The sequence below is a fragment of the Leucopleurus acutus genome, assembly GCF_964270905.1.
Source record: "Leucopleurus acutus genome assembly, chromosome: 11".
In the NCBI taxonomy this organism is placed as follows: domain Eukaryota; kingdom Metazoa; phylum Chordata; class Mammalia; order Artiodactyla; family Delphinidae; genus Leucopleurus; species Leucopleurus acutus.
Genome location: NC_139152.1, coordinates 35,481,221 through 35,497,248, shown reverse-complemented (window position 1 = coordinate 35,497,248; position 16,028 = coordinate 35,481,221). Strand labels below are relative to the sequence as shown.

The 16,028-nt window shown below is 36.5% G+C and overlaps 1 protein-coding gene across 1 annotated transcript in view; it reads left to right on the top strand.

The window, feature by feature from the left end:
• The window catches only part of ADAMTS20 (ADAM metallopeptidase with thrombospondin type 1 motif 20), a gene marked incomplete at both ends in the record, with an annotated part of 194,289 nt that overhangs the window by 95,031 nt on the left and 83,230 nt on the right, over positions 1 to 16,028 (top strand). The window contains 7 exons of the mRNA XM_082850890.1: positions 3,194 to 3,339; positions 4,541 to 4,722; positions 4,820 to 4,956; positions 7,028 to 7,145; positions 9,502 to 9,597; positions 12,382 to 12,548; positions 12,704 to 12,833. Coding sequence (XP_082707016.1) covers positions 3,194 to 3,339; positions 4,541 to 4,722; positions 4,820 to 4,956; positions 7,028 to 7,145; positions 9,502 to 9,597; positions 12,382 to 12,548; positions 12,704 to 12,833 — 976 coding nt within the window. The remainder of the gene's footprint in view (positions 1 to 3,193; positions 3,340 to 4,540; positions 4,723 to 4,819; positions 4,957 to 7,027; positions 7,146 to 9,501; positions 9,598 to 12,381; positions 12,549 to 12,703; positions 12,834 to 16,028) is intronic.

Here is a 16,028-nt window from a genome sequence, read left to right as displayed (position 1 = left end):
CCTTGTCCCCCCTGGAACTTGTATTCTAGTGAAGACTGGAGTATTACGAACAATATAATAGTACCATGAATGAGAGAAATAGAGCAGAGGAAAGATTGAAGTTGTGTGGTAGGAGAGGGCAGATTGCATTTTAAACTATGATGGTCAAGGTCGATCTTATGGGAAGTTGCCTAATGAGCTGTTTTTTTGTTTTGTTTTCTTTTAAAGGGACTTCATTTTATTTTATTTATTTATTATTTTTGCGGTACGCGGGCCTCTCACTGTTGTGGCCTCTCCCGTTGTGGAGCACAGGCTCCGGATGCGCAGGCCCAGCGGCCATGGCTCACGGGCCCAGCCGCTCCGCAGCATGTGGGATCCTCCCGGACCGGGGCACGAACCCATGTCCCCTGCATCGGCAGGCGGACTCTCAACCACTGCGCCACCAGGGAAGCCCATGAGCTGTTTTAAAGGAAGTGGGGGAGTTAGCTTTGAGGACATCCCAGGGGAGTGAGCTCCAGGAAAAGGGAATGGCCAAACTCCTAAGTCTGGAGTACTGCTGGAATATTCAAGGAAGAGCAAGGAAGACATTTTGGCTGGAGTGGAGTGAAGAGAGAGAGAGAGATGTATGGGAAGTTACTGGAAGAACTTGCAGGCCATTGTGAGAATGTTGTATAACTCAGAGTGAGATAATTGAAGGATTTGAGCAGAGGAGTCACCTAATTTGACTTAATTTTTAAACTAAGTTAAAAAAGGATCATGACCATTCTGACAACTGTTGAGGCTAAACTGTAAGGGCCAAGAGTAGAAACGGAGGAGATGTACTCAGGGAGCTGTTGAAATAATGGAGATGAGAGATGCAGGTGGCTGAAACCAGGTGATGATTAAAACTCAACTTTGTGTATGGTTTTGAAGGAACTAGAGCATTTGCTAATGTGTTAGATATGGAATGTTAGAGGAAGAAGAGATAAGATGACTAGATTTTTAGCCGATCAAATGAGTCAACTCAGCAGATTTTGAGGAGCCAAAGCAAGAGTTCAGTGTTGATGCGCTATAGTTAAAGTGGCTATTAGACATTCAAATGAAGATGAGGAAGCAGCTGTCTATGGAGTCTGGAGTTCAGGAGAGAGATCTGGACTGAGAATGACTGTCAATAAAGAAGAATAAAGGACTACAATCTGAGCCTGGGGACATTAAGAGGTCAAAAAGAAGAAGAAATAGCAAAAGAAACTGCAAAAGAGAAATCATTAAAGAGAAAAGAAAACCAAGAGTGTGCCAAGCCCTGGAAACCAAGAGAAGAAAAAATGTATCAAAGAAGAAGAATGATCAGCTGTGTCACATACTGTGTCACATAAATCAATGAAGGCAGAGACTGAGAACTGGCCATTCATCATAGTGTCCTGGAGGCCATTGGTGATGTACACATGAGCAGGTTCATGGACGGTGGAATGATGAGAGGGAATAGACAGAGAGAGTTAGACAATAAACGTAGACAACTCTTTCAAGGAAAAACAGGTCAATAACTGGTGAAGAAAACGAGATCTAAGAAAAATTCATTGTTGTTGTTGTTAAAGTGGGAGAAACAAGAGTATGTTTGGAAGTTAAAGAGCATGAGTGGAGTGCTTCTCAAACTATCTCTCATAAAGGACCAGTCTTCTCTTTTAAACAGTTCTGGTCATTTATAAACATACTCTTGCACAAAATGATAAAAATGAATGAAAAAAGACATTCAAAGTGTAAGCCAGTTTTTTTCTGTGGAAAACAAAATGGTGGTTCTTCAAAAAGATTAAAAATAGAAGTAGATGACCCAACACAAACACTTCTGGGTATATATCCAAAAGAACTGAAAACACGGTCTCTGAGAGATATTCACACACCCGTATTCAGAGTTGCATAGCCAAGAGATGGGAGCAACACAAGTGTCCATCAGCAGATGAATGGATAACGAAAATGTGATATATATGTACAATGCAGTATTATTCAGTCTTCAAAGGAAGGAAGTCCTGACGCATGCTACAACACGGATTAACCTTGAGGACATTATGCTAAGTGAAATAAGCCCATCCTAGAAAGACAAATACTGTGTGATTTCAATTATGTGAGATATACAGAGCAGTCACATTCATAGAAACAGAGTAGAATGGTGGTTGCCAGGGTCTGGGAGGAGGGGAGGATGGGGAGTTACTGTTTAATGGGTCCAGAGTTTCAGTTTGGAGAAGAGTTCTGTTTATAGATGGCGATGGTTGCGCACCAATGTGAATGTTCTTTATCCCACTGAACTGTACACTTGAAAATGGTTGAGAGTAAATTTTGTTATGTGTATTTTAGCACAAGTAAAAATAGAACTAATATAAGCTAATTTTAAAATTATTAACTTTAATAAACGAAATTACTCTGTCAAAATCTTCTGAAAGTTTCTGAACGCTTACTCTCAACTTCTGTATACCTCTTCTCCCTACTGACAGTGACTAGTTCAAAGCCTGGCATCCGTGCATGGACCGTGTTTTGATTAGCTTTCATGTAGTAGCGCCTGGAGCAGTGATGATGTAGGAGAGATGGGAGAATTGCTGGAGTGGTGTTTGGAGTAGCGAGAAGAGATGAGATGAGGGGCACAGTGGAGGGATCGACTTTGGATTTTTCATGTATACTAATTGGCAGGAAGGTTGAGTACCGGGCACAGATGCTTTTGGGTGGGTAGAAGGGATGGTGGGAGATTTTGGGCAGATTCTTTTGTACATTTCTGCTTTCTTGATGAAAGCAAGGAACGAAGTGGTCTTTGAGACTTTGAATGAGATAGAGCTGAAAGTTAGCTTAAGATATGGGAGAGTGATAGATATCTTTGCATAAAAATAGAAGCATGGACAAATACCACGTTAACAAATATTTGTTTGCTTCTTTTTCAAAAATATTTTTCATTATACTATTTAAGTTTTCCCCATATGTGTAGGTCTTCCCTCTCCAATGAGACTATAGATCTCATAGGCAAGGTAAATTTCCTATTCATTTTTGCATTCTGTCGATCTTTTTACAGTTACTCAGTAGATACTCAGGAAATATTCACAGAGTGGTATCACGTGTAATCTCATTTCTGAATTGGTAACATTTTGCTTAAAATTGTATACCTATTTTTCTACTGATCTCTGTGCTATTGTTATTATTACTACGATGTCCCAATGAGATAATGCATGAATCATTTCTTTTTGTTTTATTTTTATAGCATTGCCACCATGGGCTATGTGTAAACAAAGAAATGGACACACGTCCTGTAGATGGCGATTGGGGACCGTGGGGACCTTACAGTTCTTGTTCAAGAACATGTGGAGGTGGAATCAAAAGCACAACCAGGCTCTGTAATCGGCCCGAGTATGTCCTTTTTATGTCACTGTAAATTAAGATTATCTCAAGGCACCAGAAAGTAAACATCAATTTCATTCACTTCTAAAACTGGAGGTCAGTCTGTAAGTTTCTGAGATTCAGAAAACTTCTGGAGTACTTTAAGCCATGTTACTTTATATCTTGGTAGATTCAGACCTTAAACAAAAAAGTAAATTAAAATAGTCTTGAGAATTTGAATCAAGACCAAGCCATTTTCTTTCTTTTTTGATCTGGTGTAAATTTGAGGAATAGTTGTCAATAATGATGGTAATATAACGGCAGTTTTACTTTTACTGTGCTTCTGTTGGAAGATCCTGGCCCCTTTCGACTATGTTTTGGCTCTTCTGGATGAAATATGTAGTTTTGTTACCGTATGTTTACTGTTTGGTATAATCTGTCATGTCATATTTTCTTTCTCTTCTTTTCATGTTATAGATGCTTTAGTGTCTTTAGTTTGAATAAGAACTGAAGCATAGGTCCTGCTCACCAAACTATTTAAAAGAACTTAGGGATTCCATAAAAATTTAAAAATAATGTTTCTGTTGTTATATGTTATATATATGAAGACTTTTTAATGCAGAAATGTGACATACTTTGAATAAAATCCGACTTAGTTTATTTGAATTTTTGAAAAGCTAAATTATGCTGAAAGTCTTCATATTAAAAGAAAAACACTGACAAAAGAGTTTTTATGTTCCAGCATAAGTTGATATAGCGATAGATGGCTATAGATTGATACCATGAAACTCTTTGAACTGAGTGATAAGTAGGATATACACAACAAAGAGGCATATATACTTCTTTTAAAATTTAACATGTTATCATCTTCCTTTCTGATCATCTTTGGCTCACTCTGTGTGTCCCCACACCTCCAAAATGAAGAAACCCTTTTTTGAGGTTTTAAAACAAATCCCCATCATTACTTAGCTTCTTGTTAGTTAACCTAGTCATGAATAAGACATCATTTCTGCCCTCCAGGCCACAGTGTCCATGTTAAAATATATTTTCTACAGTTTCATTAACCACAGAATTGCTTCACAACCACGTTACATACTTCTGTTAAAAACGAAAAGTGTGAGTGGGACATCAGTGGTTTTCCAGATCCTGGAAAGGAATGGAAGAGTTTTAGAAGTAAATGGCAGAAATAATCTTGTACTGATGTGCTTTACAATGTAATGAATTTGACTAGGCCAAGAAACGGAGGAAAGTACTGTGTGGGCCGCAGGATGAAATTTCGATCATGTAACACTGATTCATGTCCAAAAGGCAAGCAGGACTTTCGTGAGAAGCAGTGCTCTGATTTTGATGGTAAACATTTCAACATCCATGGTCTGTCCCCTAATGTGAGGTGGCTTCCAAAGTATAGTGGGAGTAAGTAATTAGAATTTTTTTTTAATGTAAAAATTTTTGAGACGTAGGAACACATAGCTGTGTTATCGTACACCCAGAATTTGACTTTTTCTTACAGTTGCCATGAAAGATCGTTGTAAACTGTATTGTCGTGTGGCTGGAACCACTAACTTCTACCAGTTGAAGGACAGGGTTGCCGATGGTACTCCTTGTGGAACTGAAACAAATGACATCTGTGTTCAAGGTCTGTGTCGGGTAAGTAAACTTACTACATTTAAAATGACTTTCAGAATACTATTTTCCTTCTATAACTCTAACCAAATATTGCTTCTGTGACTTCAGATACGTTCTTGCGAATTCAGCGCAGCATCCTTGGTTGCTACCGGGCTGCCTATTACTAGGCCATTCTCCGTCATTAGGAGTGACTCATGAAGCAGTAAGATGAGTTTGCTGATTTTGTTTTGCCTATGGCACTTAAAATCAAGATGAAAGATGAGGTCAGCTTCCTAAAAAGATAGAATGTATTAGGACCCAAGGGTGGTAAAGTCCTTTTGCTACTTCGAACATGACCCTTCTGTGGTGACATTTTTCCCCTCAGTGTTAGAAGCAGTGATATCCTCCCTGCCTCTCTCCGTTCTCTTACTTCTTACAGACGTTCAGCAAACTTTTACCGAATACCTGCTAGATGTCACATACCGTTCTAGTCACCAAGATGAAAGAATGGAACAGAGCACCTACCGCCAATGTGGACACAGATTTGTGGGGGAGATAGGCACACACACAATTAGAATGCAGTGCTATGGGCTCATCTGCAAGGTGGCATGGGGACGATGTAGGAGGAGTGTCTTGTTCTGTGGCAAAGTGGGTAAAGGATTTGGGGAATGCTCCTGGAGGGTGTGAGTCTGGAGCTAATTATCAGGGTAAGTAGGTTTAGAAAGGTAAAGAAGTAAGGGGCCAGGGTTAGAGGTAGCTACCAGCTGATGGTTGTTATATGAAATTTTTTCCTGAAGTTCTTGGAAATACAAGGATTTAGAGTTAAGCAAGAGACGTGATTCGATTTGCATGTCAGAATCTTCAGAATGTACTGGGTTGTCAGGGAATCGGAGTTAGGTAGGCCATTTAGCAGGATTCTAGGTGAGAGCAGATGAGCCGCTGAATCAAAGCATGCAAATTGCAGATGGTGGTCTTAAAAATGGATGGTGAGTTTGAGAACTAGGATAGTGAATGCTGTCTAAAGAAGACAAATGTCATCTTGTGAACTCATTCCTTTCATTAAGTGGAACTTAATAGGACCAATTTCTTCTCCCTATAACCAAACATCTATTACCAGTTACCTAGGTGAGAAAGGCCTCGCACCCAAAGGGCTAATGAGATGTTCAGAGAAACTTAAATTACACTTTGGGAATAGATTAAATACTAGAAAAAGGGCACTTGGTGGCCTTAAAAACTTGTTTTATTTAAATTAACAACAGAAAGTCAAATACCATGAAAAAATATGACAAGGATCTGAACATAAAGATTCATGTTACTTTCAGAAAATATCTGGATGAAATTTTCATTTTGGAAATATTTGCCTTGTGAGTAAAAAGTCATGAGGCTTATGAATTTTTCTTACTTTCCTGATCACTAAATTTAAAGGAATATTCCAAAGAACTAAACGTTACTGCAATGTATGCAGAGGACACCATCTGTGTGGAGAAGAGCTGCACTTGTTCTTTCAAAGCCCTAGAACAAACCATGTATACTTTCACCTTTATTTATTTATTTATTCATTCTTTTTCATAATCACTGTTTATTATGCTAGATATTAATTTTAAAGAAGTAAATTGTTTCTTTCAAAAGTGCTCATTTAATTCCCAGAGTTCTAAGGTCATGAGTGAAAAAAGTGAATCATGAAAGACATCTTTTTGGAGTTATTGTAATGTGTTACTTTTTGTCCCTTTGGAATTACGTGACTTTAAAGAGTGATTTTCAAATGATGGATGTGGGAATCACTGTCAGTGTTTGTTACAATCTGGATTCCTAGGTTTTTACCTCCAAGGATTTTATTCAGAAAATCTGGGAATCTGTCTTTTTAAATCCCACGCCATGTGATTTTGATGCAGGAAGTATGTGGATGACCCTTTAAAAAACATTGCTTTTTCAACCATGTGAACAGATGTGTGAAAATACTGGTGTACAAACAAGATCAGTATTCTGAAAAAACCCTGTGTATTGAATCTCCTATTAATTGAAAGAATATTTTTGAAAAGAACTTTGTTTATAAAGCACCATGCTTTTCATTAGTCCTTTTTATGACGTGCATTATAATTATTGTATTTTGAAGCAAGCTGGCTGTGATCACGTATTAAATTCCAAGGCCAGGAGAGACAGATGTGGAGTGTGTGGTGGGGATAACTCCTCATGCAGGACAATGGCAGGTGCTTTCAACAGTGCCCATTATGGTGAGCTGTGCAGTTCTTTCTAATTTTCTCTTTGGGTATAATAATGGAGTATATAATGAAGGAATAATAGTAATGGCTCGTTATTGTTTTGTCTATTCTGTAGCTTAGTTCATAATGATTAATTAAATCTTATACCAGATGTATCATTGAATTAATGAATACATTAATTAATGAATGAATAACCTGCTTTAAGACAAATCTGATCCTTAAAAATTTGTTAGGTGCATTTATTAGAGTAAATGTGGTGCAGCTTGACAATGGTGTGTGAATAGTCCCCCAGTTAAAGAAATGTTTTTACTGCTCTTCCTGTAATTTGTATTGTATTTATTTATAATTTTTCCAGGAAATTCGCTTTCAATTATTTTTAATCATTTGAACCACATTTTTTCGTGCGTGACCTGGCCTATCTACTGTGTTTCATATTGATGATATGTTGAAACTGATTTGAAGGTGAAGGATGAAACCATTAACTTCAGTGCTAATCTGGAATTAGTGTTACATTTGATTTTTCGGGAAGTATCTGGATTACAGATATAATTGATGTTTGGCCACGGTTTCATTTTTCTTCAAAATTATGAGAATACAATATGTCAGACATTTTCCATTAAATTTTCTGAGAAAACATTTTTTCTTTTTATGGTAATAAAAAGCAGCCTTTTAAAACTTTCCTTGCAAAATAAAAATGTATTTTTTATTACAGCTTTATTGTTCAGCTTTAAATTGTATTCACATATTTTTGAACATAGTTGTTTAAGTTAGTAAGAATTCAGTTAAAGCAGTATAATTTAAAACACAATTTATATTTTTATCTATATGAAAAGCATAGTACATTTCATACTCTGGTCGTGCTTATGAATCTGAATTACTAGATAATTTGACATTATTTTTCTAGTTATTATGATTCATTATTTCACGGGAACCATAAATATTTGATCCCCTTTTGTAACCAATGGCACACATTAATCAAAGTCTGGTCTGTATTCACTGATAAACTTTTTTTTTCTGTGTAAAACCACATGCACCAAATTATGATCATATATTTAACCTTGACAAAATTGTACTATGACTTAATCAGTTTGCAAACGGAAAAAGATCTTAAACTCATGTGCAGGGTCTGAATAGCGTTTGTCACATTACTGCCCCCTGGTGGTAGCCTTCATTTTGTCACATTTTCAATGCCTAGGAATGCTTTCTTGAAAAAATAGCAAAGACATAAAATAGTGGAGCTGGTAGGGATATTTTATAGTGAAAAAATAATGAGTCAAAATTATTTTTGTAGGCTTATAACCTACACCCAATATGCATATAGTGTATACAGAATCATCAGATCATTTATCACTTTACGTTTAAATGTGATATCTTAAAGAGATATAAATAAATGAGGCTGCTCTAAAAACATGCAAGGTAATTTCATATCAAGGTTTCAAACGTAAGCTCTTTGAAAACTTCCTTTTCTTAAGTTCATTCTGTATTTATCAAGTCAGTACATACGAAAAATTTTAACTCCTTTTATGTATTAAATAAAAGAGGAAAATCCTAAAAAGGGAAAGGAAAAACTTAGAATAATATCACTAGAGCAAAATTAATTGTTGACTTAAAACCTGAGAGTATTCGGAAAACTGTGACATGAGTGGTTTTAGTGCAGGAGAAATGTTGCTTCTTGTTTAATGTATATTTGATATAGTGTTTTCTCATCTTTTGAGAAGTGCCAGTGTTGTTGAATTCGGTCTCATAAAACAGAAACATTTTCATTTCTCTTGAGTAAACTTTTTACTTTTCTCTTGACAATTTGTTAGTAGACTTTACAAAATCATGTAAAATTTGGGGGGTAACTATAGGGATTCTTGCTTACACTAGAACCTAAAAGCTTAAGAAAAATGTTTCTCTTTAACTTTCATTATTTTGCTGTTCACTGAGTCTGTGTACACATATAGCAATGACCAACTATTTTTATATCTCCTGGACTTGTGAATAGCATTTAGAATTTTTTTCCTCATTAGGAAGTATAAGATGTAAAAGTATTGGTCAAATTTTAAAATGAATATGTGTACTAAATAGTTCAGGAGCTAAAATACTAGTTTCATTCTTATTCTATATTCAGAATTTTAGAAGTAAGAGTAATTAAGAAATGTACTTTAAGAATCCCAGACTGTGTATTTCTAGACAGCAACCACTTTTTCTTAATCCTTAGTAATTTATATAAGGCACTGATTCAAAAAGAATAAGCACGATATCATCTTTCAAAGATAAAATGAAATTAAGTCTGCTATGCTATTCAGATTTTTCTTTCAGCGGTACTAGCCTCCTGGCCATTCTGCTTTTTGTGAAAGTTAACATGTGTAAACTTCTATTGCAGGTTATAATGTCGTCGTAAAGATTCCCCCAGGAGCAACAAACATTGATATTCTTCAGCACAGCTATTCTGGAAAACCAGAAGATGACAATTACCTGGGTAAACATTTTTAGTTAAACAGCAGCCAGTATGTGGTTTGTGTGCAATTTCACAGAGGTCTGTGGGTGCTGTAAATTCTTGGAAGGCAAGAAGAGCCCCTTGAACAAACGTGCAATTTCAGTTCACACTGAGCTTAAGTCATCTGACTCCCTATGCGTGATTTCTTTTTGAGCTACACACCATATCCTATCTTAAAAATCCTTAACTAAATTCTGGAAAGTAAATTAAACTTTTTCTCCCATGAAGGTGTTTTAGAAAGCCAGAGGTTATATTCAGTTAAAGTTGTGTGTGTATTTAGAATAAAATCCTCTATCCTTCTATCTTTATCTAAAGTTAATTATAGACCTCTTTGGGGTTAAATGTTTTAAAGAATTTTCTTAAATGTCTTTACCATGTAGCAAAAGTCTTTAAATACAACTTTTACAAAGCTCTTATGTTACAGAAAGGCAGAAAGAACTATGGTTTCATATTTTTAGATGTTAATGAGTATAGTTATAGTATATTGTCCTTTAGCTAATTCTAGAGTATAAATTTCAGTTGTTGTTTATTTTTGGAAATTAGCTTTTAGGCTTAAAGAATTTCACTTAGGCCCAGAGATGAAAAGAATGCTTTACAAACCTTTTCTTTGTGTCTGATAAATACCTTAATATTGACTAATTCGTAATTCACCAAACTGGTGATGCAAAGCTGATAATGAGAAAGTACCTGCTTCACATTAATGAAATGTGAAATATTGGCCCAAGTAATCAACTCTTCTAACTTGAAATCTGAATATATAATGAACAGCTTATCTCAAGAATTATATTTGGCATTATAGAGTCAGTTGTAAAGAGAACGACTGCTGAATAGATGCAGGTTTTCCTTTTGGGATGATGAAAAAGTTTTAGAACTAAGTAGAGGCGGTGGTTATACAACATTGTGAATGTACTAAGTGCTATCAAATTCTTCAGTTTAAAATGGTTAATTCTATGTTATGTCAATTTCACCTCTATAAAAAATGCAAAAATTTCCCAAAGAAAATCAAATGTAAACGTTTTAACGTTTTACATTTAGTTGCAATTCTTTTTCTTTTGCATATACATAGATATATGCTACCATATTGTAGATAATTTCATATGTCTCTCTTAGGATCCAAATATAGATATTTGGGTTCTGCCCAAGTTTAAAAATTGGAAATGTTCACCAATAAAGTATCACTATACTTTGTAAAAGAACTACTAATGGAAATATCAAAATCTAAATTGGAGTGAGCAAAATAAACATGTGAAGTCATTAGAAAGGACTTGTAAAATATTTATATTTATGAAATTTGCTTTGGTAACTAAAAATAATGAAATGTATACAATTTTTCTCAGTAAAGTTTTATTTCCCTTAGTTTTAATGTAACTGGTAGTCCCTTAAATAGGCCTATCCACTTCTGATAATGTCCAGATTTTCATTTTATAGGATAAATGTGGAACTTTATTTGTTCTTCATTGAATTCAGTGTAATGTATAAAGACAATCACCATAGTCCATACAGACACAGGAACACCAAATGTCTTTGGCAGTAATCCCTTCATGGTTGCTTTGAGATGTGTAGTATTTAGTAAGTTTAATCATAGGTAATTTGTATGCTTTGGGTGGGGTTCCCTGGAAGACCAAACAAATGTTTTCCAAAACAGTTATTCCACTGAGAAGTAAAGCAGCAAAAATATATTTTATTAATATGGAGTTTTTATTAGTGCAAAATTTAAAATATCATATATCCTCTTGAAAGTTAAAACAAAAGCACAGTGCTTTTTTACAGTTTATACACTTTTACAAACACTTTCCAAATTTGATTCCGATTAAAAGCCTGTGAGGTAAGAATTTTTATTATTCCTGTTATGCAATTAGGAAGCAAGTAGTTCATCCAAGATCACATAGTAATTAATTGGAACAACTTGAATTTAAACCAGTTGTTCTAATACCAAATTCTGCGGTCTTTTTACTACCACATCACTGTGGACACCATGTACTTTTTGCGTTTAAAAAGTAACAACAACAAAAAATAAATAAAAAATAAATAAAAATAAATAAAAAGTAACAAATCGTGAATACATATTGTTACATACTCTATTATATACATATGTAAATATTAGTATATAGATAGACATACAGATACGTATTTGATAGGCTGATATTAATACCTGTCATTGGGGAAAAAGAGAGAATAAGAAGGGGTAAGAACAGAGAGGGAGGTCAGAGGATTCTGAAAAGCAGCAGTCACTCACATATGCATGAGCAGTGATGAATGCCTTGCCATGAAGAAGATCCAGATGTTTACAGAGAGAGGAGTGGAGAGGCATGGCCTTTTAGAACGTTGACGCTAGAGTGTTGAAGCTTTGTACATTTTTTCCAAGATAAGCATTAACGGAATGCCGCAGTGGTCTGGCTGCCCTTTCTTTCCTCACCATGGATGACCAGGATTGATTTAGCTGATCTGTCTGCAGGCCCGTGCATGACTTCTTTCTGTTTTCCCACTTCTTGTGTGTCTCTCCCAGAGCTGCACACCTTGTGGAACATGACCTTCTCGGAAGGAAAAATTACGGGGTGAATTTATTTTCATGTCTTTGGCTGATGTGCTGAAGTTTCCCTGCATATGGCTTAGATACCACTTTACAGTAAAATAAAGTTTATTTCCTCCGTATTAATTTATGTTTATATTCTCTAATTTCAAAAAAAGGATGTGAATTGTAAAAGTTAAAAATGCTTCTGTACCATTGACTGGTTTTGCTATTTCATGAGTACTCTCCTTTTACAGCATTATCAGACACTCAAGGGAATTTTCTTTTGAATGGGAATTTTGTTGTAAGTATGTCCAAAAAAGAAATCAACGTACAAGGAGCTATTTTTGAATACAGTGGTTCAAACAACTCGATTGAAAGAATTAATAGTACTGATCGGCTGGAAGAAGAACTTCTTTTGCAGGTAAATTCTCAGTAGTTATTAATAAGATAGTTTTAATCATGTTAGTAAAGTATGATGCTTAAGTGCTTTGCATTTATTATTAAACATAAAAATTATATCTTTTAAGAGTATATCTTTTATGAATTAATGGTATGCTCCTTTGTATTTTTATTGAGGTTTTATGTGTGGGTAATCTCTACAACCCTGATGTACGTTATTCCTTCAATATCCCCATGGAAGAGAAGAGTGATCTGTTCACGTGGGACCCATATGGACCATGGCAAGACTGTACAAAAATGTGTCAAGGTACACTGGTATTAAATGAAAGAGACAAAAGTTCAGCTCTGCATGCTGGTATAATCTGGGATGCTCTTGAGTCTGACTGCCTGTGGAATCCACGCATGTACACCACACAGACATACAGAGGTTTTCTGTCTTTTTTCTCTTCCTGCTTTTCTCCCCACTTATTCTTTGGTTCTTATACTTAACAGCCTCCCTTATCTCTACCCTTTTCAATGTTCTCCATCACTGCTTCTTCCCTATCACGTCCTCGTTCTCTTTCTCGCCATCACACAAGGGTTCTCTAACTGGGACTCTGTTTCCCGGTGAAATACCCACCCTCTTGTCCTTTCCCCTCAACACACTTTCCCAGCCACCCATCTCCCTCTTTTAGTGTTGGGGTGTCAACATTCTCTCATTCTTTTATTTCCCTTCTCCGACCACAAGGAAATGTGTTTGTACTGATGGATGGGTAACTGAAAGGAATATAGAGGGAGATGGAAAAACAGCGAAATTTGTAGTAGAGAAAGGAAATGAAGAGACTGGTGTCTTGGGCAATCTGTAATTACGAATACCTAGTTGTGTGATGCTACATTTGTGCAAATCAGTAAATGTTTATTGAGAGGCTACTTTGTTTTGGATTATTAGGACCCTGATTTGCATTAAAGCTTTAAAGACATATGGATGAAACAGAGGCATGCATAGGTCATCTTAGTTTTAAATGGTAAATGCAATGCTACAGGTATGCACAGAGAAGACCCCAGGAAAGATGGAGGAGGAAGTTTGAGGAGGTGAAACGGGACGATATAGGGAAGTTTGTATAGAATGGAAAGGTAGTTCCAATGGGGACTAGAGACAAGTTTTGGCAATTAGGGGAGCAGTGAGTCAGAAGAGAGGCAGATCAGAACAGTATGGAAAAGAGCTGAGAGAAGGTAGGTGGCCAGAGGTAGTGATCACAGATGATGGAAACATGCGGGACATTTTAACAAACTGACCTCAAGGTGCCAAAGAAATTGTGGTATCCCGTTCAGAAAAAGGCACAGACTTCGTCCTGTGGTGTCGGGACAGGGGTGCCTGGATGATAGCGTGGAAACAGGCATTCCTGTTTGAGCAGTGTCTCCGGGGAGGGAGACTGAAGTAGATGATGCCAGGCTGACTGGGACAACGCTGTAAGTAGGAACAAAGCTCTAGGAACACAGGAGATGGAGGAATTCATTTTGACGAAAGACCCTGGTTATGCTTTATAGAAGAGAATTTCGGTTTGGGGAGCTGGGACAAGCATTCCAGCATAACTGGGTAAGCTGGTCTGTGACAGTGGATATGGGGAGCTAGAAGAAATCTAAGTAACAGTTGAGTGAAAGAACATTCTAAAATGTGGGGAACACACCAAATAAAAAATAACAAGATCCAAATGAAAGGTGGGACGAGGCATTTTGAGATAGTTTGGAAGTCTGAACCAGGAGAGCTCTCTTGTGTGCCGGAGGAAAGGAGCTATTAAATCAATTGCCACAACGTATACTATGATTATAGTTCCTTTGATGTGTGTGTGTAACTTTTGGGTTTCTTTAAAGTGAAGTTTCTTCAGTTTTGTTTACTTGTTTCCTGTGTACTGAAAATGGTCAGTCCCCCAACTTTTTGTGAGCGCTATAAATTTTGTCTTGATATCTTGAAGCACATTATTCAATGTATCAGTTTCAATTTTCCTTTATTTTTCCTCATCTGTTGCTCCTGTGGCCCTCTTCTCTCCTGCTCTAACTTGGCCGTGTTGCTTTTCAGGCCTGTTACACGGCTGTCATCATGCACTTTCCCTTTTTTATGTATTTGATTCCCTGTGTTCTAAATCCTATGAATTCCTCTTTTTATTTCCTCCATTGCGGGGAACATATCTGTCAGTACTTTCCTGAGAAAGAGAGGCAGGTTTTTGGAGTTTTTTTCTCTCTGAAAATAGCATTATTCTATTTGCGCGTTGGATTGATAGCTTGGCTCATATAAAATTCTAAACTAGACTATTTTCCTTTAGAATGTTGAAAATCTTGTTTTCTGGCTCATTTTCTGATTTCCCGTGCTTGGATATGACACTTCCTGATGTGGAAGTGTTGTTTCTCCCCACCTTAATTCTGGTGGTGTGGAATAGCAAGACAATGTGCGTCGGTGCGGCTTTTTTATTTGTCTCTTTTCCTAGGTAATTAGGATGCATTCCAATCGGGAAACATAGATTCTTTGACTTGAGAAGTTTTGTGCATGATTTCTTTGATAATTTCTTCACGTTAAATGTTCTCTTCTGTCTTTGTAAAATTTGTATTGTCTGGATATCCAGCCTCCTGGACTGATCTCTTATCTCCTAATTTCCTCTCCAAATGTACCTTGTTTTCTTAATGTTTCTTCTCAACAGCTTGCTTTTGTTTCATGGATGCAATACCCATGTCCTTGAGAGTATTAATCTTAGTCTTGTAAGTTTCTTCTGCCCCCCCTGACATATCTATTTCATCTTAGTTCTGTTTTGCTGCTGCTTCTTTTGGCCTCATTTGTGTGAGTGACTTTCCTAAAGTGTCTGCTGATCCTTTGCTGTTTGTTCATATTTAAGACTAAAGTACTAACTGAAAGTCCTGTGTGGGTTAGATAAGTCAACCCTCATTATAGAGTAATTGGATCTCTTAGTAGCCCTTTCTTGTGTCACTGGGGGAGAAGCCCCAAATGTCATTGTCATTTGACCTTTTTTCTTGGGCTGAAGAGTTTTCCAAGAGAGGAGTTCTCCCATCTTCTGATGGTCAGTTAGGGGATGGGAGAAACCATAAAAATTGGCTTGGAGCCAGAGGGAAATGGAGGGAGAGCCCAGTGAGCGTGGGTCTCATCATTCAGTATGGAACTTTTACTGAATACCCCTATTTTTAGTACAACTTCCCTTTTTAGTACAACTCCCTAACTTCCCTCAGCTGCTGTGTCTGTGCCCTCAAGTTCACCTTCTCTAGAGCTTTGCTGTCCAATATGGTAGCCACTAGCCACATGTGGCTAGCCCATTGAAATGTGGTGTAAGTGTGAAATGCACAATGAATTCTATAGACTTAGTATGAAAAAAGAATGTAAAATACATCATCAATAACGTTTACATTGCTATCAGGTGGAAATGATCCTATTTGGATATTATCTTGGATACTTCTATCTTTTTACTTCTTAATGTCACTACAAGACAATGTAAAATTACATGTGGTTCACGTCATGTTT